We start from the raw sequence: 25,415 nt of genomic DNA on the forward strand, positions 1-25,415 counted from the left end.
CTGGGCTTTTGTGTGGGCAGTGTGCATGAGTTTTGTTAATTGATGATCTTGGCCAAATTGAGTGGTCGTACTCTTCAGTATGGATGATGACTGAAAGTGAGGAAAATGAGTATCCTGACAACTGGACTAATAAAGAAAACCATGATTGACGGAGGGAGAAAATGCAGTTGCAATTTATTCTACTTGGATCAGACTCGGGACCCATGGAATAAGCAATTAGGATATCAAACAGTGTCCTGCATTGGACACATTTGTTGCAAAAGGTCTCTTTAACTTTTTAGAAAGGAACCCGTAAGTAACTTGGATGACTAAGGGGCGCCTGATGCAAGCGGTGGGCTTGTCAGTTGTGTCCTGTGCTTTAATAAAGGCTGGGCAATGCAAAGGAGAAAGGAGGAGGCGTTGGTACCTTCCCTGCTGTCAGCAAACGTTGTAGCATGGAAGAATGAACACATTTGTCTGTGAAGAAGCACTACCAGAATGCTCCTTCGAAGTGAGGATGGTGATACTTCAACTTGCTTAGTTTGGAGATGCTCTTAGGAAAGACCCGTCACTAGAGAGGGGTCCAGGGAGCTGGAGATGACGAGTTTTAAGTGTTTACCACTGAACTTCTGTTACCGATGTGTTTCACAGGGCCCCTAAGTTTGAAGTACTTTGTGTGACACTAAGTTAATAAGTATTAATACAGCTAACGGCTGCTAACCCTTTGACTCCTCCCCATTTTCCTCATGTTTCCAGTGCCTCAAATCTGCCTGTAGAAACAACACCGGCTTTCTAACTGTAATTGTCTTTACACCCTTGTTACCCTTTTCGCAGTCCCGGGTCCCTTCTCGTCGCTGCAGTGATTGTTGGTCGCCTGCTGCCAGAACAGCTGAGCTTGCTTGTTTAGCGCAGGCTGAGCACCGATGCCTGCAGCAGACAGCAGCAGTGACCAGCCGCCTCCGTTGCTTACCACCTCATTATAGCCTTCAATCAAGCAAATGGGAAAGCAGTTTATTCTTCAAATGTTCCAAGAACTTTAGAAAACTGGAATATGGAGGGACGGGAGGAAAGGAATTCTATTATAACAACCAGCGTGTTGCTTTTGGCAGGGCCACCCTGGCTGGTTTCCTTTGTAGAAATAAGTAAAGCTGCAGAGTGCAGAAATTGCAAGAACCCCACAGTAGAGGTCCATGAATCCCTAATTTGCCAAATGTTTACCTCCGGTGGAGCCACTGAACCAGGCATGGTGAGGGATGCCGGGGTGAATGAGACCTTTTCTCTCAGCGTGTAGATTTTATACCTGGGCTCTGACCATGCGTTTGACCTGGGTAGTGGCCATGGTATTGCGTCAGATCCTGTTCACGTGAAGGTTTCTAAGGAGGGCAGAGGGGAAAGAGTTTGCGGAGAGAGCCTTTAAGGCTGAGAAGAGGGGGAGAATTTCCTGAGGTGCCACCCGACCCAGCGCTGTTGAGTTATTCCAGCTCCTATCAACCCCTAGACAGCGTAGGACTGCTTGCCCCATAGGGTTTCCAAAGCTATACATCTTTCTGGTGCAAAACAGCCTCATCTTTCCCCTCAGAGTGGCCAGTGGGTCCAGATCACTACGCCACCAGGGCTGCCTCCTGAGTGGCAGGAGGGGATGATTCATCCTCCAGTAGTGACTTGTCTAGCAATGACAGTCATTCGCTTGATAAAGTTTTATTAACTGCTTGCTGTGTCACTAGGTATGCAGAGCAAATCATCAGAGAAGCTGATTTACAGGAAGAAGAACGTGCCATCATGACCGGAGGAAGCCTTATGAACAGCCTGCAGCATGCAGATACCTTGCTTGCTGAAAATGAGAAGGCTTGAAACGCTAGCTGATAAAAATCAAGAATTACAGTTCGGTATGGAATATGACTCAATGTAAAGAAGACTAAAATCCTCACAACTGGACCAATAGGTCACATCATGCTCAGGGAGGAAACATTGAAGTGGACAGGGAGTTTTGTCTTGCTTGGAGCCACAGTCCTCCTGGAAGCAGCAGTCAGGAGATAAAAGATGAGCTGCATTAGGAAAACCTTCCCACGACCTCTTTAGAGTACTGAACAGCAAGCATGTTACTTTGAGGACTGAGGTGCACCTGCCCCCCAAGCCATGGTATTCTCCGTTGCCTCGTCAGCATGTGAAAGTCGGACAGTGAGTAAGGAAGACCGTAGGAGGGCCACTGCATATGACTTCTGGTTCTGGAGAAGAACACTGGAAGTCCCATGGACTGCTAAGAGGACAAATCAGTCTGTACTGGAAGAAGTAAGGCCGGAGTGCTCCTTAGAGGCAAGGATGGCAATTTGGACATGTTGTCTGGAGAGACCAGTCCCTGGGGAAGGCCATCATGTTTGGTGAAGTAGAGGGGAGGCGAAAGAGGAAGGCCCTTGACGACATGAATTAGCACAGTGGCTGCATGGATGAGCTCAGACATTGGAGCGATTGTGAGGCTGGTGCAGGACTGCAGTGTTGCGTTCTGTTGCGCAGAGGGTCACCATGGGCCCCAACTGACTGGGTAGCACCTGACAGCAATAACATGTTAGTAGGTTGGGTCACTGCGATGAGTGAGGAGCTGAAATGGAGGAGCGTCACAAAGAAGAAGATGGGATTATGCTTTATGTTTGGGTGCCTTAGGAGCAGAAGATGGCCCAAGTTGGTCTGAGGTTTCCAGGAGCAAGTAATGCCCAAACCAACCTTCCTTTCTAGTGTTTGTTGAAATTCATCTTTCTTTTGTGCTTTGTTGTTAATAATAGTGTTAATAAAACAAAATCAGAACCTGTTTAGGTTTGGGAACAAAAGGAACAACCAGTGTGTTTGTTTTAGGAATATGTGGAGATAATGGCATCTCATACCCAGCCTTGTACTGTGACATGTGCCGGTGTTTATTAACCTCATTACCTGGACTGCTGCAGACTCTGACTGCTCTTCCTTTTTCTACACAATTCCTTCTGCTTGGGAAGTTCTCCATTTTTGTCGGCCTGCCTGACTTCTCTTGGTTTTTCAGGTTAGACAGTTGCTTCCCCCAGAATGTCCTCCCTGATACCTTCCCGTGGAGATTGGGTGCATTCAAACGCAGGCCTAGTCTTGGCCTTAACTCTTCCCCTGCACCCAGTCCGTAGTCCCTCTGTGTCTTCATTTTGCCAGTGGACCCTGGAGGCAGAGGCAGCGGCAGCGTCTTTTGTAGAGCCCAGCCTGCCCGGGCACCCAGGAAACTCTGATTGAGGGAGTGAATTTAGAAGCTTTTGCAGGCTGTAGCTTTCTTAATGGAAGCTTCCTCAAGAAGCCTACAAGTAACTGGAGTGAAAAAAGAATGAAATTCTTCCATGAGCTTTTTGAAGCCCCTTCATATCATAGAAGCCCTTGGTTCAGCCAGCTTGAAAAGCGGTGATTGACGGAAGAAAGCGGAAGCCGTGCTGAAGCAGATTCTGTTCCTCTGGTCTCTCTGCTAACCCCATCGAGCTCTTTTCAGTCCTATGCTTGGTTATCCGAGCCACCACTAAACCCAGTAACTCCGAGTTCTAACTTCTTGCCCATCAGTACTGTCATGTGTTTTACTGCATCTGATGAGCATTTCTCAATTCAGTCTTTTGGCTAACAGCAGAAATCCGTGTGTTTGCATATGCCAGAGTCTCACAGAATCCAGGGTCAGGACCACCGTTCAAAGAACCTGGCGCCAAGAAAGGGCAGGCCAGCGGGATCCCAGGAGCCCTTTCTGCTGATCCTCCGGCTTCCCTGCTGGCTTTCTCTGCTTCTCAGTGGACAGAGGATGTGTGGACCACAGGGAGAGCTTGCCTTTCCAGTGTAGGGCTCAGTTCCCCTTGACTCTGGACTCTGGCTTGTCTCGGCTCAGATGCCTGCCATGATTTAGTCAGCTGTGGCCAGAGAGTGGGTCTGGGAGCTTGCTGAACACACCTGGCTCCCTCCCAATCCCCTGTGAGTAGTCAGGTGAGCAGATGGAGGGAGGCCAGCAGGCAGACATGGTGCAGGGGGTAAACTAAAACTTAACTGCTGTCCAATTGACTCTTGTCATCGTGCCTGTGAGACATGTTCTCTGTCTGACAGACCTATAAGCCACAGGTGTAACTCTAGTGTTCTCTAGCCCCATTCAAAAGGTAAGGAACGGGGAAGAGTAATTTGAATGCTCAAGCCCCAAACTGAACTCCCTGGGTCAGTTTCAGTGCTTAGCAATGCTACGGGCACAGTAGACCTGTCTTTGTGGATTTCTGAGGCTGCACCTGTTGATGGGAGCTGAGATGCGCCTCTTTCTCCTGAGCGGCCTTTGGTTTTGAACTGTGCACCTGTGGTTAGTAGCCCCACATGTAACCCCCTGTGCCACCTGGGCTCCTGATAATAGAGCTTGCTTATGGTGATTTATTCTAAATATGATCTAATCAATATAAAAACTTTACTGAGTGGCCCTGCTGGGTGGGGTTGCTCAGAGCCTGGCTGCCCGTTCTGTGGCACTACCCAAGCCAGGGAAGATTGAGGGCTGCGGGACTGGAGGCCCCGTGATTGTTGAATGCAAGAGGTCCACAAGCTGGCCTCTGTGTGCTCCATTCAGTCCCCGCAGAACATGGGTGCCCAGAGGATGCCTGCCTGGGGTCAGCAGACAGCAAAAGCCAGATGCCTGAGAGTGGCGGGGTAGCTGTGGCTCCAGTGCAAGCCGACTCTAGCCCTGAACTTGCTCCCCCTTCCCACATGTGAGTTGTGCATTGGACACGAGTTCCTGCACTCTCCTCAGCTGTCAAACACTTGTGCAGACAAAAACACTCCACTGCCTTCCATTGTCCCCCAACCCCTGCGGCAGCTACCTCCAGGCCTGTTGCTGTAGAGCCTACCTATATGTCAATAAACAACAGCTGAAGCAAAAAAAAAAAAAAAACTTTACTGAGGCAGTCCTGTCCTCCTTTCCTTGCATAGGTCTTGGACATCTGGGCTGTGTCTATTTCTATCCTATCTCACCAGCAACATTGCACGTGATCAGGGCGACCCGTGGCTCGTGGCTGTGATTTTGGACAGCATAGTTCTAGAGTTCACCAAAGCTATCAGCTTTTGCCCACATTTTTCCTAAAATGCTCTTCCAGAAAGCCTTTGTGCCTCTGGATGTCTTTTGAAAATGCTTCCACACCAACGACAGCCCGGGGGTGCAGAGGTGCTGGTGGACTGGCTGTGCTGTTTGCCGGCTGCAGAGAACAGACAGGGTGAAACGTCGTCCCATGGTTTACTAGAAATGAAAGCCGGCCTGTGTTTTTCCTAGCCCTCTGGTTCCAAGAACGTTACTTACATTTCTTGGAAAGCTCAGCATGCTTATCTATAAAAATAGCGTTTGTGACTGTTCTAGAAGCGGTTTCATGGGGACTCAGTGCACTAATAGTTAGGATGTGCTTGGAGAGTCACTGGGGGGTACAGAGAGATAAGGAATTGCTTGCATTTTGATTTTGCTTCTTTTTAAAAATCATTTTATTGGGGGCTCATCCAACTCTATCACAATCCATACATGCATCAATTGTGAATGTACACATTTGTACATTTGTTGCCCTCATCATTCTCAAAACATTACCTGTATTTTGACTGATATGAGTGAGAAAGAAAACACTGAACAATCAACCAACCTGCTGTTGAGGCGCGTCTGAGTCACGTTGACCCACAAGAGGGTAGAACTGCTGCTTCGAGACTGTGGATCTTTACTGTGTCTCATCTTTGCCCAGTAGAGCAGCTGGTGGAGCAGCCCGGTGCTTAACCCGTTGTGCCACCAGCTCAAGCTATTTGTAGAGGGTTTCCTTTGTGTCATGCACAGTTCTGAGGCTTTGCACATTTTGTCTGACTTAATTTGATAATTTAAGAACTAGTTTGCTGATGTGGTTCAGCATAGAAAACTAAGGAAGCATGGATTTAAGAAATCGGCGCAGGACACATAGCTGGCTGAGCTAGAATGGGAATGGCATTTGGAATTGGTATGCTCTGCTCCTTCGGCATCAAGGAACAGTCGTCAAATGAGCTCTTTAGCAAATGTAAAGAAACGGAGCTTCTTTCTCTTTGCTTCTGAAATTCAATTTCCATGGAAGCAGGCTTTCTAGACAGCTGCTTTTTCTTGGGTTTTAACATAGACCACCTCTACAGGACAGAGGAGAACTGCTCTTTACTTAGAATTCCTGAGGCTGTGAATCTACGGAAACAGACAGCCCATCATTCTCCTGCAGAACGGTGGGCTTGAACTGGTGACCTGGAACTTAGTAGTATAATGCATATATCCCACAGCTTCCTGTGGATCACCTAAGAGATGAAATATGTATTTTTTCTCTTGGAGAATAGCACTCAAACTCACTGTCATTGAGTTGATTCCAACTCACAGTGACCCTGTAGGACAGAGTGGAATTGCCACTATGAATTTCTGAGACTAGCTTGTTAGGGGAATAGAAAGCCCTGTCTACTAAGTCTAAACCAGCTAAGTCTCTGAAAATGTGCCCAGCGCACCCAGTGTAGCTTAGAAGTTTACCTAGCAGGTGTAGGCTCACCTGTGAGACCAGGTAAGCAATGCAGGTCCTGTTAGTTCAGGTGCCATGAGTGATTTTTTTGTTTTTTCAAGCTTTGCTCCGGGTGAATCTTGATTTTGCCTCCCTTGTTCTTTTTCCCAACAGCACCATCTGCTCTCTCAGTCCTGGCCCTCCGTGTGCAGACGCGGTCTTTGTAAAACAGTTATGTCTGGCTTGCTTTTTGTTACATCAGCAAGTTATTTATGAAACACTTCCAAGATTAAAACATATAGATTGTATCCCTTTCATTGACTCACTCCCAGGATTTAGCACATTTTAACAGTTTCTTATTTTTGCTTCAGGTTTTTTAAAAAAGATTTTTTTATTCTTTATAAAGAAACCATACTTGAATAGTGAGGAGCTCCCTCACTTCCCCTTAGCTCCCTTCCTTCTTCCATGTCTGAATTTGATCATATATCTTTTACATGTATGCTTTTATGCTTAAGACTTGAGTACAGGCCTCAAAACAATGCATTGAAGGCATCGCCATCATTTTTACCTTGGTTTTTTTCCTTGATGGCTAGGACGCATGCCTTCGGTGACATGTCTAAGAACTCTCCACCAAGCCCTGAGGCCCCGAGCATTCTTCCCTAAAAGTATTATGGTTTCATATTTAAATATGTAATTTTGTTCTTTCAGGGCTGTGATTGGTCTTATTTGGTGGGTTCCTAGCCTGTCACTTGTCCAACAGCCGAGTTGAGAATATGAACAGCAAAGCACATCAACCCAGTGCTTTCCATGTGCAATGCACTGGCATGGTTACCTTTTTTGAGTTGGACCACCGTTCTCCCCTGCTTTTTGGGGGGGTTCCTTCCCGAGTAGCGGAAGCGTATTGCTCCTTCAGCTTCCCTAGCTGATCTGCTGGCTGCAGTGGCCACTTTGGTCCCATATAGAGTGATGCTTGGCTCCCAAACCGTCAGACTCACTGGCATCAAGTTGATTTTCTTCTCAGAGCAACCTTATAGGACAGAGTAGAAGTTATACGTTTTTATCCACAAAGACTCATTTTTCTAAACCCACTATGTCACCAGGGCTTCTTAGATGTTTAACTTTCTTTTTATCCCTTTTCAAACACTTTAATCGCGATGCATTTCAGATACTGTATAGTTCACCCATTTAAGGTATATAGTTCTATGAATTACACATTGTTTGTGGAGCGGTGCAGCCAGTTTCACAGTCCCGTTGAGAACATGTGCGTCACTTCAGAACAGCTCTGGTCCCTCAGATAGTTAAGCAGAGACTAGCCAAGATGTGTTGTTCTGTAGTTCCGTGGAGTTGGCTTTGGTTCAGGGGGGTGACGTTCTGAATCATAGATGTCAAGGGAGTTTTGGTGCTGGGCCCTTTTCATGGTACATTTCTGGTACATATTGCTGGTACATTTGAGTGCCTTTTCACGTGGGGTCAGGTCATACTCTGTTGTCAGACACAGGGTTTTCATTGGGTAGTTTCTGGGTTGATTGCCAGCTCTTTCTTCCTAGCCGATCTTAGTCTGGAAGCTCTGCTGAAACCTGCCCAGGATGGGACGGCCTTGTGGCAGATGAAAGAACAGTAGCTTAGCTTCCAGCCTTATCACTCTGTTCTTGATTATTGCAACTAATAAGTCTTGAAATGGAGTGGTCGTTCCTCCTATTTTCTTCTGGCTTGTCAAAATTCTTTGAGGTCTTCCAGTTCCGTTGCCCTTTTGTGTAAGTTTTTATAATAAGGTTGTCTACAGATACAAAAAGTTTTGCAGGGAATATGATAGGAATTGTATTTCACCCATTTGTTGATTTGGGGAAAAGAATCATGTTAGTGGTATAGACTTATTATTTTTTTAATGGTGTGACTAACAGGGAGGGGGAACAGGGAGGGAGGGGGAAAAATGAGGAGCTGACACCAAGAGCCCAAGTAGAAAGCAAATGTTTTGAGAATGATGATGGCAACAAATGTCCAAATGTGCTTGACACAATGTATGTATGTATGGATTGTGGTACGAGTTTTATGAGTCCCCAAAAATGATTTTTTTTTTAAAAGCGACTAACAAGCAGAGTCTTCATCACGCATACATGTAGTATATTTACATTTAATATACTTGTATATACACAAACGTATATTTTGTTTGATCTGTTACCTTTCTATTTGGTCAATTTAAAGTTTTTTTAATCTTTCAGATGGCTTAAATATATCTTGTTTTTTTTTGTTGTTGTTTGTGTTTCTTGCATTCCTTTTAGCTTTAGCACATGCATCTTTGAATTAAGCACTTTAAACTGTACACATTCTTCCCATTCTGTGTACTCCCTCTTGACTTAACATCCTTTGGTTACGCATTTCATTTTTCCTGCCCCTCTCCCTACTTCTCTTTCTGTATCTCTGTGTGTTTCCTTTGCTCCTTTGAAACATCTTGCCTCTGCAAGTAGTAGAAGGGATTGGATGGATGCTTGTGTACATCTTATCCAGATTTCCCACTTGTCACGTTGGGTCACATCTGTGTCTGTTTGTCGGTTTCTTGTCTCTCTCCTGCCTCTGTCATTTGCTTGTCTTGTTCTGTGTCCCTTGCTTGTGTCTGTCTTTGTCTTTCTCCATGTGTATAAGTCATCGAAGGTTATCCATGTGTTCTCGCTTCTCTTCCTTTTTTGTTGGTCTAGTTGAAGTGTTGCAGACATGCTGACCCTTCCTAGAGCTCCTAATATTAAATCCCCCACTTCCTTACTGAACACCTTCTCCCTTTGGGTGCCTGGAGGGCCGAGCAGGCATCTTAGCTCTTAGGAATCTCTTCCTGGAATTATAGTAAATGCTCAAATTGCATCAGTCATTGAAGTATAACTTAAATTTGTTGACCTTAATCACTGCTGCATACCATGTTTTTTTTTTCCGAATGGTGTTAGATTTTTTAAATTTTACATATTCATTCTGTTGCTTCATGCCTGCCTAGTTAAAGTTGTGGTTATTAACCCCCCCTTTTCCTTTCTCTCCAGTACAGAGATGAAGCTCTTGGAGGAGGCAACCATTTCAGTCTGCAAATCTCTAGGTAAGGGGAAACGGGACGCGATGCACGTTTACTTCACACTTCTGTGATAGCGCTTTGATTGCGTAATGCGAGCTGAACTAGTGGTGTGAGGCGTGTGCAGCTGGACCAGATGATGATTCCCTCGCTAGTCCGTCACAGAGCTGGCAGTCGGCCCTGGTCTGATTCTGTGCGCCGGTCCCACTGTGCTTTCCTGCCTTCCTGTCTAATGCTCCCTGGTCCTGCTCTCGCTTCTAGCTTAGCTCCGCCTACACTTAGTAAAAAAAAAGTGTACTTTTTACTCATTAACACAGAGCCTCTTGAACTCATCGATCCTACCTTTGAGATATTTCGCTGTCTTTTATGTGCCTTTGGTGTGATTGTTCCAAAAACATTGAACGTAAGGTAGGTCTGGTCTTTGTTTTGTCCCAAAGGAGAGCGTGGGAGCATTAGCCCTTGCAGAATGGAAGCTCCACGAGGTCGGAGTGGGCTGACGACAGAATCAAGAAGCACTCATATAGCCGCTCCTTACTGACGAGGCTTGAAGGCACAGGCTGTGCGCTTGGGATTCTGCATGAAGATGGGTCGGCTGCAGCCTTCAGTTGTCTCAGTATTCGGTCTTGATCTCCTTTGTCTGGAGAACATTAATTCACATCGAGAAGCAGTTGCAAAAGCTAATTGCTTTAAAAACAAACCGTTTATCTTCAAATGTAGAGATTCTTCCATCAAACTAAACTTGAACTTGAACACTCTAGGAAATTTTAGTGGAACTCTTAAAACGTAACTATCTGCTCACATGTTCTAATTCTTCTAGATTTTATTATTTGTTGTAGTTGTGGGTGACCATGCACCTATTCAGTAGTTTCTACGTGTACAGTTCAGGGCCTCTGTTATGTTCTTTAGTTGAGAACCTGTGCTCCCCTCCTTTTCTGAGGCATCCTCCTTTGTTAACCCACGCTCACTCTCCCCTAAGTTCCATCTAATCTTCCTGTCAAATTTATCCTCGGTGGAGAATTCTTGAGGGAGTAACCTATGTAGATAGTTCTAGAGAGTCTGCTCAGGGCAGAAATTATTGTATTTTTTCCTAGTTAAACTAAATTATTCACTTTTAAGAAGACTTACGGGGGTATTTTTGAGTTAAAGTTTAAATATTATTTCATGGCACTCGAAGGTCTAGAGCAGTGGTCCTCAGCCTTCGTAATGCCCTGACCCTCTAACACAGTTCCTCATGTGGTGGTGACCCCAACCATAAAAGTAGTTTCGTTGCTACTTCATAGCTGTCATTTTGCTACTGCTATGAATCGTCATGCAAATGTCTGATATGCAGGATGTATTTTCATTGTTACAAATTGAACATAATTAAAGCATAGTGGTTAATCATAAAAACCATATGTAATTACATACTGTGAAATATTTCTAATGACAAATAAATGAAATGTTGTCTTGAAGCATGGTGTAGCATGGGCCAGTCTTCACGCTGGGTACTCATGTGGGCGTATCTGCATGTGGGCGGGCCCGCTGGGAGACAGAGGAGCTGTTTCTCGGGTCCCAAGACCATCGGAAATATGTGTTTTCCAATGATCATAGGGGACCCTTGTGAAAGGGTCATTTGACCTCCTAAAGGGGTTGCGACCCCCAGGTTGAGAGCCACCGGTCTAGAGTCTGGACTTGTGGATCAAAGTGTTCAGTAGTGGTAGCAGGGCAGCTCGGTGTTCATGGTAGGTAATGGGAGCATGTCATTGTTGTAAATGCACTGTCACATCACTTTCTCAGATTCAAATTTTTGTAGTTGTACAACTTTATTGACAACAGTTTTAATAATTGGCTGTACAACCCTGCCCTTAGTCAGTGTGATTATTTTTTTTACATCACTGTTAGGCCCCCTCTTCCCTTCCTTCCTGGCCCTGGTAGCCACTACTAAGCCTTGGTCTTTGGGCCTCTTCTTATCTTCCTAATAAGGTCATTTGATGTTTGTCCAGCTCTTGCCCTACTATAACATGCATGGAAGCTTCATTTCTCTTACCGGCTGACTAGTGTAGCATTGGGTGCATGTGTCACATTTTGTGTGGCCATTCATCTGTGCGTGGGCATTAGGCTGTTTCCACCTGTTGGCTACAGTGGATGTTGGTGTGTGTGTCTCTTTTTGCATCTCCACTTTCAGGTCTTTGCTATGTACCTGGGAGTGGAATTCATAGTTCTTTAAACCTTAAGGAACTGCCACGCTGTTCTCCCCAGTGACTGTCATTTTGCATTTCCACAAGCAATGGAAAAGGGTCCCAATATCCTCACACCCTTAGCCATCTGTTTGTTGTTATTATTTCATCTTTGCCATTTTAGTGGGAGTGGAACGCTGTCTTATTGTGGTTTTGATTTGCACCTGATGGTTAGTGATGCCACGTATCTTCATGTGTGGCGATCATTTGAATGTCCTCTTTGGTGAAATGTGTATGCAAGCCCTTTGCCTACTTTATGATTGAGTTGTGTGTCTGTTTTTAGAGATAGAGTTTCTGAAACATTTCTCCCACCTTGTCTTTTTCCCATTTTTGGGGAAGATTTTCTGATGAACATGGTTTTAATTTTTATGAGGTCCCATTTATTTCTTTTGTCTTTTGCTCTTTGTGTCTTTGTTATTATATTAGGTGATCTGTTGTTGAAACAGGCCTGACAGCATTGCCCCACTTGTTCTTCTAAGAATTGTATGGTTTGAGTTTGCACATTTAGATCCTTAATCCATTTAGAATTTGTTTTTGATACGCTTTGAGGCATGGATCCGGTTTCATTTTTCTGCATGTGGAAATCCAATTTTCCCTGACCATTCGTTGAAGGGACTCTATTTTCCCTATGGAATAGATTAAGCACTCTTGTCAGAAATCAGTTGACCATGGATGTGTGGGTTTATTTCTGCACTCGGAGTTCTGTTCCATTAGATATTGTTATGCCAGTGCTCGGCTGTTTGGATTACTGTGACTGTACACAGCCTGTTCTTAATTACGGCAGTTGGATAAAAGGCCCCCGCCCCCCAATGCTGTACCTTGCTTCTCAGTGGAATTCTCCAGCCAGCAGCAATGGAATCGTACGGCAAACTTCATGCAGCTGTAGTTGTGATTGGGTTTGACTAAGAATGCCCGGTGGTTTAAATGGACACTGCATTTGGGGAAGCACTGTCAACCTCAGCGGGTGTGGGCCTGCATTCTGCACTTCCCACAGCTTCCAGGTAATACTGCAGCTGCTGACCCATGGGCCGTACTTCGATAGTGCTGCTCCACGAGGAGAAACTTCCATGGCTCCGTCTGGACTCCAGCTGTGGTAGAGGCTCACCTGCATGGTCCTGGCTGTTAGGGAACCTAATGGAGGCATGCTCTAATGGTGTACTTACTATTCCCCTGTACAGTTAAACATTGTGTAAGTCTTTATGTGCAGACCTGGACTTTAGAAAATTCTGGTACACGTTCTAAGATGTGCAAATCCATGCACAGAGATGACAGCTAACGCACAGCGTGCGTGAAATATCAGCAGAGAAGTAAATGTTCATGGAGGTCCCAGTGTATTCGGTGTTGGCAGTTCTGGATTTCAAAATATGCATGGAAGAAAAACAAATATCCCAACTTGTTGGCTCTCAGTTTGAAAAGTTTTAGTAAAACAGGAACCCTGGGCTCTTGTCACTCACATTATCGAGTTTGGGTCCAAGCTAACTTCTCAGAGCCTCTTTGTCTTTATCAGTAAGATTAAGGCGCCTCCTCAGGTTCAAACCGATTCAGAACGGTTTATTCATGGCCATTGTCGTCAAAGACTGTGCGTGTGTGTGGCATAGAAACCAGATCTGTTTGTTGTTCATGGCATTTTCATCTGAAGTTGAAGCAAACAGGAGAACTGATGGCGTAATCGGGTATGTATGCATTGGGCTGGTAACCACAAGGTCAGCAGTTCAAATCCACCAGTCTCTTTGCTAGAGAAAGATGAGGCTCTCTGTTCCGATAAAGATTTAAAGTGTCAGAAACTGACGAGAGCAATTCTGCTCTGTCGGATCACTGTGCGTTTGTTTTTTTTTTGGCGGAGGAAGGAAACGGCTGTGTCCATCCTGAAGATGGCAGCTGACCGTGCTGCTGGGATTGCGTTGTCGCCCCGGAGAGTCTGTGCAGCCGATGGGACTCTCTTCTGAGTGTGGTCCCTTGAGTTACAGAGATTGGTCGAGCAGAGCAGCTGAGAGCCAACACAATGTGGCCTTGAGTAAGATACTGATGATTGTTGAGATTTATGCTTTAAGTATGTTTCTTTGTTTTCTCTCTCTGCTGCACAAGACCTCTTTATTTATTTTTATTTGTTTATTTTAAAAATCGCTTTATTTAGCCTCTTACAGCTCTTATAACAATCCATACATCAATTATATCAAGCACATTTGTACATACGTTGCCATAATTTCCCAAACATTGTCTATTTTTTCTAAAGAAAGCTCTGTGTGTGTGAGAGAGTTAAGAGTGAGTATATCTATTTGCTATTATGTTTTTAAGAAGCCTCGGTGATGCTTTGGGCTAGGCATCGGGCTGCTAACTACAAGGATGGCAGTTCAAATCCATCAGCTGCACTGAGGGAGAAAGATGAAACTGCCCGCTTCCGTGAAGATTTACAGTCTCAGAAACCCTGGACAGAGTCTCTATGAGTCAGAATCGACTCCTCGGGCAACAGGGTTTTAGTTGTTGTTGTTTTTTATTGGGGACTCCTCACACTCTTACCACAATCTATCCATCCATCCATTGTGTCAAGCACATTTTTAGGTTTGTTGCCATCATCATTCTCAAAACATTTTCTTTCTACCTGAGCCCTTGGTATCAGCTCCTCATTTTTCCCCTCCCTACCCCACCTCCCTCCCTCACAAACCCTTGATAATTTATAAATTATTTTTTTCATGTCTTACACTGACAGATGCCTTCCTTCACCCACTTAAAAAAAAACGTTTTATTAGGGACTCATACAACTCTTATCACAATCCATACATACATCAGTTGTGTAAAGCACATCTATACATTCTTTGCCCTCATCATTTTCAAAGCATTTGCTCTCTACTTAAGCCCTTTGGATCAGATCCTCTTTCCCCCTCTCTCTCCCCTCCCTCATGAGCCCTTGATAATTTATTATTTTGTCATATCTTGCCCTGTCCGACATGTCCCTTCACCCCCTTTTCTGTTGTCCATCCCCCAGGGAGGAGGTCACATGTGGATCCTTGTAATCGGTTCCCTCTTTCCAACCCACTCACCCTCTACCCTCCCAGTATCACCCCTCACACCCCTGGTCCTGAAGGTATCATCCACCCTGGATTCCCTGTGCCTCCAGCTCCTATCTGTACCAGTGTACATCCTCTGCTCTATCCAGACTTGCAAGGTAGAATTCAGATCATGATAGTTGAGGGGGCCTTCACCCACTTTTCTGTTGTCCTTATATATAAATCATTGTGATTCCGCTTCCCCTTCTGGTATTGCTACTCTCATTATTGGTCCTGAGGGCCAGATTTATAAGGTAGAATTGGGATATTGATAGGGGGAGGACATTAAAGAACTAGAGGAAAGTTGTATGTTTCATTGACGCTACTCTGCACCCCGCAACCCTTCTGTTAGGGGATGTCCAGTTGTCTATAGATGGCCTTTGGGTCTCCACTCTGCACTCCCCCTCATTCACAAGGATATGATTTTTTGTTCTCTGATGCCTGATAGCTGATCCTATGGACACCTCGTGATCGCACAGGCTGGTGTGCTGCTTCCATGTGGGCTTTGTTGCTTCTCAGCTAGATGGCCGCTTGTTCATCTTCAAGCCTTTAACATTCCACATGCTGTATCTTTTGATAGCCGGGCGCCATCAGCTTTCTTCACCACATTTGCTTATGTACCCATTTTGTCTTCAGTGATCATGTTGGGAAGGTGAGCATCACAGAATGTTGGGTTATTAGAACAAAGTGTTCTTGTGTTGAGGGAGCCTCCATATACTACGTCTCCTATCTTAATACGTAACACATAAATATATACATAGATTTATTTCCCTATCATTATATAAAAATATATTTACATATGTACATGCCTGTATTTAGACCTCTATAAATGCCCTTAGGCAATAGGAATTTTAGGTTTATTATTTCATTTGAATCTCAGGTGCTAAGATGAGAGGTGAGTGCTTTCTTCGTGGACTTCCATTTATTATTATTTTGTATACTGACTTCCATTTTGTAAGTAATTTTTGTTTTGTATGAAGAGCAAGCAGCATTTTCTCTCATTGGATTGTGTCTGTTTTCTATTTGCAATTAACAGTGAGACTGGTTAAACAACAACAATGAGACTGGCTCGTGAATAACTTGGATAGGCCTTTGGTATTATAAGTGTTATGAAATGTTCACTCAGTTGCAATTCTTAATTTTTCCCTCTTAATGCTTCTTCTCTTGCAGCCGAAAACAATCCTCGGACAGGAAACCTTGCAGCACTGATTAAAGTCTTCCTTGCTAGAACCAAAGAACTAAAACTTTCCGCAGAGTGCCAGAAGTAAGTCAGCTGATTAAAGTGCATGCTCTCTCTCTCTCTCTCTCTCTCTCTCTCTCTCTCTCATCATTTTATTAGGGGCTCATACAACTCTTATCACAATCCATACATACATCAATTGTGTAAAGCACATTTGGACATTGGTTGCCCTCATCATTCTCAAAATATTTGCTCTCTACTTAAGGCCTTGGCATCAGCTCCTCATTTTCCCCCTCCTTCCCCCCTCCCTCATGAACCCCTGATAATTTATGAATTATTATTATTTTGTCTTATCTTACACTGTCCAGCATCTCTCTTCACCCACCTCTCTGTTGTCCGTACCCCAGGGAGGAGGCTGTATATAGATCCTTGTAATCAGTTCCCCCAAGTACATTCTCTTTGTAGTTAACAACGCAAACATTGGTTTTAAAAACTTGGGAAATGGACTGTTGGACCAGTAGACTAACCTAGTGCTCTTGAAAACCCTCCTGTTAGGAGTTATTTCCATTATTCAGGAGAAAAGGTCAACGGAAGGTTCTAGTTGCCCGTGCAAGCCACTGGGATTGGACTGTAAATTCTGGGGTCTGTTGGCTCTCACGGCTTTCTCTAAGAAGCAATACTTTCACAACAAGCAGTAATTCTTTTCCTATCACTGCTAGTCATGCTTAAAGAGGGACTCAGTGTGATTGTTTCTTCATTCCACATCTGTTGCTCTTATTTTTCCCATATTAGATCCAGTGGGAGGTTGCGTTTACGACCTGCAGTGTTTTGTTTTAGATGAATGGCAGTCTTAATGACTGGTCATTGGCCTCCTTTCTAAACAGATTCTAGTGAATCCACTTAAATTTTTTCTGGTCAGTTCCTGGTCATTAACACAAAGAGTAAATATCATGCTATCCCGCTGGTGGTACCCCTTTATGTGTGTTGTTACAAACTACAGTTGCCCCTTGGGAGATTGGTTTCAGGACCTCCCTGCCTCCCCACTCCCCCCATGGACACCAAGGTCAAGTATAAGATGATGTGGTGTTTTCATGTAACTTGGGCACATTCATCTGCATGCTTGAAATCATCTCTAGTTTACTTACCGTCCTCATACGATGTAAATAGCACTTTCGGTCCCCTTTGAGCCTTTGAAGGATTGCTTTGACCACCTTGTTGCTTTTCTCCCCAGACACTCGACCCTAGTCTTTTCAATCCAAGGTTGGTTGAATCCAAAAATGTGGAACCTAGATGTGGAGGGCCATATGTTTTCCTCATGTTACCATAATTTAAGAAGCTCCTTAAGGTCTGGCTCCTGTGTAGTGCCTCTGTGGGCCACTCTAAGGGAAGAGCAGGGAGCAGGGCATGCCACGGGCTTCCTGGGGATGTTCACTGGGCTGGCTCTGTGAGTAGAACACACAGAACGAGGTCCTAGGTAACCTGCCACCGTTAGCACGGATGCAGCGTAGCAGCCGGAGGGTAACGGCGAAGGGTTCAGGGGCCTGGTTGTGGTGTTGCGAGTAGGTGAGGAGCGAGTCAGGGGTGAGCCGGACACCCACGCTGCTGCTCCCGACTCCACACTGATGCTCGTGTGCTGTGCTCTCTCTCCCTTGCAGCCACATTTTCATCTGGCAGACCCACAATGCTCTGTTCATTATTTGCTGTTTGCTGAAAGCCTTCATCTCGGAGATGACTGAAGAGGAATTACAAGTTCATTTTACTTACGAAGAAAAACCACCTGGCAGTTACAGTAAGTCTCACCTCTCAGGAGGGCCTGGAGATGGCACATGTCACCCAGAAGTTTCCGTATTCGAGGAATGGAAGTATAACCTTGAGCGTTTCCTTTTCCCCCCCTGTAATTTTTAATTCCAAAATGGCCCAACACTTGTTCATTGAAATGAGCAGGACTCTCAGAAAAGCATATTAAAAGCCAATGGGATGGAATGCTTCTATATTATTCCTATCCATTAAGAATAAGGAAATGAAATGAAGATAAAACTACAAGTTTTTATTATTTCTGGAAAAAAAAAGATGCCAAGTTCAATATCATTCCCAGGGGGGCATATTATTTAGGATTATAACGAATTGGAATCACAGATTTTATAAATGTTGGAGGTCTTTTTCATCAGCTCTAACAACAGTTTCTCCCTCTGAGTGTCTTTGGGATTATTTATTGGAAAGAGCACTTCCCAGGATTGCGCTCTGAAGCTCTAGGAAGGCAGCCTCCTTTTGAAGAGTGGGGAAGGTGACCACTCTCCTTTAATGTTCTTGAGATGATTTTGCCCGTGGTTCGGCGGGCCTGTGGCTTTCCAGATCAGATGCTGGTGTTTGACGCTGTTGTACTCTGAGCCGGGGCGAGGTCGAGGATACGTAAAGCAGCAGCCCTGCTGGGGCAGTGGGTCAGCACTGGCTGCCAGCCATCCACCACGCTGGGTCCCACCAGCTGCTCTGGGGGACAAAGCAGCAGCACCTGCTCCTGTAAAGAAAGTCCACACCCACTGATTTGAGTCGATTCTGACTCTGCTCCCTACCTGACAGAACTGCTCGGGAAGGAGCAGACAGTCTCGTCCTTCTCTTGTGCAATGACTGGTGGTTTTGAATGGTTAACCTTCTGGTTAACCTCATGACTTACCCTGCCTTGAAACCCTTCTGGGGCAGTCCTGCTCAGTCCTCCAGGGGTCACTCTGGAATGGATTCAAAGGCAATAGGTATGGTAAGAAGCCTTAAATTTACTCTCCGAGATGTAAACATGGGCAGTGAAGTCTGGGCGTGTGATACTTTGCATCTACATTTAAAACCTTACAGGACAAAAGAGAACTGTCCCTCAGTGTTTCTGAGGCTGTCAGACTTATGGGTGCAGTCAGCCTCCTCAGCCTTCACCCGTGGAGCTGACGGTGGTTTGAACTGCCGACCACACAGTTTACAACCTACTGCCTGCTCATCCACTGCTCCTTTGCCTTTCACACCCCATTGTTAATGAGCACAATCCGTGAAGTAAGATTTTAATCATGTAGTGGTGAAGCCTCATTCTTTTGTTTTTTTTTGGAAGCCTCATTCTTGTTAAAAAAATTCCCCCCACCCCTGTTTTTAAAGTTTCCATCGCCAGAGCAGTTAAAGTGTATTGTCCAGAGAGCACTCATAAGGCTTTCGCTTAGCTATATCAATTGTTCACATGCTTTGTCTAGCCCTTCCTCTTTCATCTCCCCCCATATAAATACCCATATATATTTGTGCTTACTCCTCATAAGTGGCAGACTTGTAAATTCCAAGCATACAGAATAATTCAGAATGTGTATATGTCATGGAGGCTCACCTGTTTTAATATTTTACCCATGACTATTTTTGAGATGATGTGTGTATGTGTGTAATCCCCTCAACCCTTCAACTGTTTGTCTGTAACACCCCTCTCCCCCTTGAGCCATTTGAGGCTGATTGTGATTGTGGGCATTGCGGCCCGTCGTTTCTCTGGAATAGGGATAGGACGAACTTTATTGTACCACGGCACCTTCATCAGCTTCAGTGCATTACATGTGAACACAGTGTGCTCAGTAGATTCAGGAGACCCACTGATTACCTTTCTGTTTTGTTAATGGACTCAGGACTGTCATTTCTAGCTCTCTCTGTCACTAGGGCCTCCGCCCAGCACCAGGCCCTGCATAGTTGTTAGGCTCTGTAGTCAGCATATCTGGAATGTCTCGGAGCCAGTGCTCTCCTATGGCCTGGACATTTCTGAAGAACACAGTCCATTTGTCTTCACGGGACGTTGATATTCTCTTCCTGCTGAGACCTCCTTACCTGAATGTGGGGGGTTGCTCCCCTTGATGGACCATGGAGCATCTCGGGTCCAGCTGTACCTCATTTTTAGCCTCCCGATGGCCTCTTTCAAGACCATGACACAGTTTCAGAGAAAGAGACGATACATTTCCGTTCTGTGATCCTCGTCTCCCTTCTCATTCTCAATGAATTTCCAAATCTGAGAAGGATACCCTTCTGGTCCCACACTTTGAAACGATGGGTTGGCCAACATTGTGGTGTCTTTTCCATGACCCGTCACACTGAAGCTGTTTATGGGCACATGCCGGCGGAGCCCTCCCTTTGTGAGCCTGTGAAGTCAAACGGTGCTCAGAGCTCCTGCCCATCGTGAGGAGACTGAAGAGAGGCTCCGCTTTCCATCAGGGACACCTCAGTACGCCAGGAAAGCAAGTCTCAGCTCTTCATAGCAGTGCAGTGTCTAGGTGGGCAGGCTGTGAAGCAGGAAAGACCTTTCCGTTTCCTTTGCTGAGGCGTTTATAGACAGAATGGAGTTTGTTAAAGTGCATGTCCAATAAGCAGATTAAGATGAGCGAAGTCTAGTGTATGTGTGAACAAGATCTTTTTTTGAAGCACTTTCCTGTTTCATTTATGTGGAAAATCTGACTTTTCCCTCTAATAATACTGGATAAATAAAGACTGGGTTTATTTGTCTTTATTTCAAGTTTCTTTTTTGAGAGTTGCTGAGTTTAAGAATACCAAAATTAAACTTGTTTGAAGTGCTCTAAAGTTTCTTTCCAAACAAGTGATGCAGTTGGCATGCTAAAAAGAAGCGCAGTCATTATAGGTTCTACTCTTCAGAAAAGCCGTTAGCTCTCATTTCATGTCTAAATGTGATCATTTTAATTATGACGTTACTGGATGAAACAAACATTAATGTGATTTTAGCAATTTCATTTGCTATCGCTAAAAATTATTTTTTATAGCCTCTTGGTTCCACATGACCTATTCTCTGGGAAATTATTCATTGTTCTGTCCATTTTTGAGTTAGTCTAATTGCTATCATTAATTTTCAGGAAAGAGAAAGAGGTATAGGCAGTGAAACTCATACTAACTAAGCTTTGACTTTTTTTTTTAAGTCAAATTAAAATTAAACACTGTTCTATGACTTGGGTGCAGTTGAGTCGATTCTGACTCCTCATGACAAGACGGGGTAGGACTGCCCCATCGGTTTTCCAAGAATGTCAACGTTTATGGGGGCAGATCCTTCTGGGAGCAGACTCATCAGCTTCTTGCTTAGTCCCGAGCGGAACCAAATTCCATACCAGAATTACTTATAAACAGAATGCCATCTGGTAAATTACCAGGCCAAGCATGAGAGATAGACTGTGTTTACTTGGAGCCAAGTTTGCTCCCTGTGTTAGGCCAGGTTGACTAGAGAAACAAATCCAGTATTTGTATGTGAGGGAGCTTTCTTCTTTTTTTAATACCTTTATTGGGGGCTCTTACATCTCTTGTCACAATCCATACATTCCTCCAGTGTGTCAATCACATTTACACATATGCCACCATCATCATTTTCAAAACATTCTCTTCCCACTTGAGCCCCATATCAGCTCCCTGTTTCTTCACCCTCCCTCACCTACTCATCCTCCGTCACGAACCCTTGATAAGTTATAGATTATTATTTCCATATCTTACATCATCCTCCGTTGCTCCTCACCCACTTTTTTGTTATTCGTCCCCCTGGAAGGGGGTTCTAGATTGATCCTTGTGATCCATTCCCTCTTTCTCTCCCCCACCCTCCCCTGATCCTCTTGGTAGCTCTACTCTCCTTTTTGGCCCTGAGGGGTTTATCCATGCTGGACTCCCTCTGTTGCCGGCTCTTATCTGGAGCAGTGTGCATACTCTGGTCTAATCCGATTTGTAAGGTAAAGGAAGGACCAAAGAACTCGAGGAAAGCTGTGTGTTTCATCGGTGCTATTACTGCACCCTGACTGGCTCCTCTCTTCCCTGTGACCCCTCTGTGAGGGGATGGCCAATTGTCTACAGATGGGCTTTGGGTCTCCACTCTAAGGCCCCCCCCTCCATTCACCTTGGGTGGGGGTGGTGTTGTTCTGGGTCTTAGATGCCTGCTATCTAGGGAGCTTTCTATCGAGTAGTTATGGATGAGGAGAACATCCCAGCCCGGTCCAGATCAAATCCATAAGTCCTATACGAGTCCATAGACCCCCTTCAGAGTCACGCAGCCACAAGCAATGAGGCAAAATGCAGGAAGGTCACAGGCTGGTGGGTGGAGAGTCTTGCAGATCAAATGGCGGGGGAAGCACCAGAGGGCTCTGGCACAGGGCTTAGCAAGGTTCACAGGCATGAGCAAGAGAGAGGCTGGCCTTCTGAGAGCCATTTATCTCGGTGGTGCTTCCAAATGCATCAGCCTGATTGACAAGCTAAACTTCACCCTATTTACAGGTGCCCTGTTGACACAAAAACCTAACCATCACACTCCCCTGATACCCTCTTTGCCTGAGCAATGCCCGCTTCGTACCCAGACTTGGGAAACATGGTTTTATTTACACCTAGGTAGACTAATATGGAGACAGTGTGAAAACAATATGGCAACGTGAACCCCCTTACCAGCATGGGCGCCACATTGGCAGAGCTGTCTGTGATGATCAGCGGTTTTGTCGGAGTCCTGGCAGACATTCCCTCGTGATCTAGCGTCAGCCCCGTGGGATTTTGTCTTCCTCATGAACAACTGGGCCTGTTTTTGGTCCAGTGACAGCCCTTTTGAGCGAGCCCATTCTTGGCAATGTAATTATGTCCCTTGTAATCTTAAGAGCTTCCGTTGGAGATTTTTGACTTCTCGTTAGCATTATATTTTCTAGTCATTTCTTTGACTAATTTTTTAAAACATAGAATAAAATTAAATAACTGCACTGCTGAGTCGGGGAAGAAACAGAAGCCCAGCTGGCTGGCTAGCAGCCTCACAATGACGGCTGATGTATGAAGGTGTGCGTTAGGCGCGCAAAGGACTGTCTCGGGACAGGAAGAGTACAGGGTTCGTGAAGACAAGTTTACCGAGGTAGAGAGGACCACCTGCAGGCGGCTGAGCCATATTAGCTATAGCACCGAACTCTTTACAGCGTGGCTAGTCAATGTCCAAACGCCACGCCACTCTGCCTCACCCTGGAGGCGCCCCCCTCTACCTCCATCCTTGAGGTAGCAAACTTAGCTCCCCAATGAGAAGCCTCCGTCTGAGAGAGCCTCTTGCCAAAGCCAGCTTTACCTACTGATGGACCGGGAAGACCGGTGCTCTGCTTCATGCCCCGGCTCTTGGTCCAGCTGATGCCACTCTTCGGGGTCACAGCATCGAGGGGTCTCAGGGTCCAATGAATGCACTCCACTTCTGGCTCTTCATCTTTGCAGGTGATGAGATCTTCCATGTCTGCAGCTGAGATGGCTTCATACCCAGCTCTGTCGCTTTCTCACTGCCATTGAGTCAGTGCTGACCCATAGCCACCCCTGTGGGGTTCTGGGACGGTAACTGTTGATGGGAGTCGAAAGCCCAGTCTTCCCCCCAGGAGCTGCTGGTGGTGTCAAACTGCCGACCATGTGGATCGCAGCCCAGCGTGGAACCATTACACCCCCAGTGCTCCTCTAGCACAGATGATGCAGCTGTATATTTCTCGTCTCTATCTTCGTGTTATTAGAACAAAATCAGACTTAGTAGGAGGCACATGTCATCAAAACCAGGTCGATGATATTATCCTCTGGCGTAATTAGAACCCTTTCCTTTAACCCAAGGGAAAGCAGTCGAGCAGATTGCATGCAAATGTGATGCGATGGTGTCGGACAGGAAAGGTAGAATCCTTTTGCTTGCTCTTCTGCTTCATGATTAATTTAGACAGGTCACTTTGATGTTGTGAAATTAAAAGTCCAAACCTGAGTTTTTTAGTATACTCTAGAAGAGGCGTCCTCAACCTTCCTAAGGCTGCGACCCTTTCATACAGATGCTCACGTGTGGTGACCCCCAACCATAGCATTATTTTGGTTGCTACTTCATAACTCATTTGTTAAGAATCAGGCGGCCCCTGTGAAAGGGTTATTCGACCCCCAAAGGGGTTGATGAGAACCGCTGCTCTAGCAGAATCACAAATCATTTGCACAATTCAAACTGGCATTGGCGTGGATGGCCCCCTTTTTCCTGAACCTCAGTTTGGGGTATGTTCTGTCTCTGTCTGCCTTCCTTTTTGAAGAAGTCCGTTTGCTCTGAACTTTCCAGGCCCCCCGTTAACTTGCCTTCTGAGTACAGCTCTGTTCTTCCGTGATTCATTTTCAGTGCTTACATTTGGCACAGCCTCGTACTGGGCAGCATCGAGAAACTGGCAGCTTGATTTTTCTTGATGCAAAGAAAACAACATTAGCTCATTGTCTTGTGACGCTACTTTCAGTAACCGCATGTAACCTGACTTACGTGACCCATATGTTTCTTTTCTCTGGCTCCAGGTTTGTTTTCCATCAGTGCTGTTTTTTTTCCTTCCTCAAGCAAGTTCTTGGTTTTCTTTTAATGCCCCACCCGTTTTGCCCGCCCTTTCTGCTCTGGTGGAGGGGAGGGCATTTGATTAGGGTGGTGGTTTTTACTGTCTTCTTTTAGCCATCCTTAAGGCCCAGATGAGGGAGTGGTAAACTGACATTTTAGCAGATGGTGCTGACTGGGATCAAGCACAAGTAATGGCTGCGGCCTGCAGCTTGTTCCCGGAACGGATCACATATAGATTGCGAGAGCTATGAGTGATTTCTTTATGGTAATCATTCTGTTGGGGGTTCATACAGCTCTTAGCGCAATCCATCCATCCATTGTGTAAGCACATTTGTACGTATGTTGTACATATGTTGCCATTATTTTGAAAACATTTTCTAATTAAGCCCTTGGTATCAGCTCCTCATTTTCCCTCCTCCCTTCTTCCCCCTCACTCCACCATGAACCCTTGATAATTTATTATGTTTTATTTTTCATGTCTTACACTGACCAGTGTCTCCCTTCACCCACTTTTCTGTTATCCGTCCCTCTGGTAAGAGGTTATATATAGATCATTGTGATCAGTTTGCCCTTTCTCTCCCACCTTCCCCTTTCCTTCCTGGTATTGCTACTCTCATTATTGGTCCTGAGGGTTTGTCCTGGGTTCCCTGTGTTTTCAGTTCTTACCTGTAACCGTGTACATGCTCTGGTCTAGCCAGATTTGGAAGGTAGAATTGGGGTCATGGTATTCGGGGGGGGGGGCGGGGAAGTATTAAAGAACTAGAGGAAAGTTGTATGTTTCATCGGTGCTATACTGCACCCTGACTGGCTTGTCTCTTTCTTGTGGTCCTTCTGTAAGTGGATGTCCAGTTGCCTACAGATGGGCTTTGGATCTCCACTCCTTACTCCCCCTCATTCACATTGATAGGATTTTTTTGTTCTGGATGTTTGATGCCTGATACCTGATCCCATGGACACCTCATGATCATACAGGCTGGTGTGCTTCTTCCATGTGGACTTGGTTGCTTCTCACCTAGATGACCACTTGTTTATCTTCAAGCCTTTAAGACCCCAGATGCTATATCTTTTGATAGCCTGGCACCATCTGCAGTCTTCACATTTGCTTATGTACCCAGTTTGTCTTTAGCAAT

At 45.2% G+C, this 25,415-nt stretch overlaps 1 protein-coding gene across 5 annotated transcripts in view; it reads left to right on the plus strand.

Annotated features, from left to right (window-relative positions):
* DYM (dymeclin) overlaps positions 1-25,415 on the plus strand; it is a 296,719-nt gene that overhangs the window by 32,611 nt on the left and 238,693 nt on the right. For all 5 annotated transcript variants that reach the window (XM_075532630.1, XM_075532631.1, XM_075532626.1 and 2 more), the window contains exons 3-5: positions 9,491-9,543; positions 15,947-16,040; positions 17,612-17,745. In XM_075532630.1, the coding sequence (XP_075388745.1) occupies positions 9,491-9,543; positions 15,947-16,040; positions 17,612-17,745 (281 nt within the window). The remainder of the gene's footprint in view (positions 1-9,490; positions 9,544-15,946; positions 16,041-17,611; positions 17,746-25,415) is intronic.

The sequence above is a fragment of the Tenrec ecaudatus genome, chromosome 15 (genome assembly GCF_050624435.1).
Source record: "Tenrec ecaudatus isolate mTenEca1 chromosome 15, mTenEca1.hap1, whole genome shotgun sequence".
NCBI classification, from domain to species: domain Eukaryota; kingdom Metazoa; phylum Chordata; class Mammalia; order Afrosoricida; family Tenrecidae; genus Tenrec; species Tenrec ecaudatus.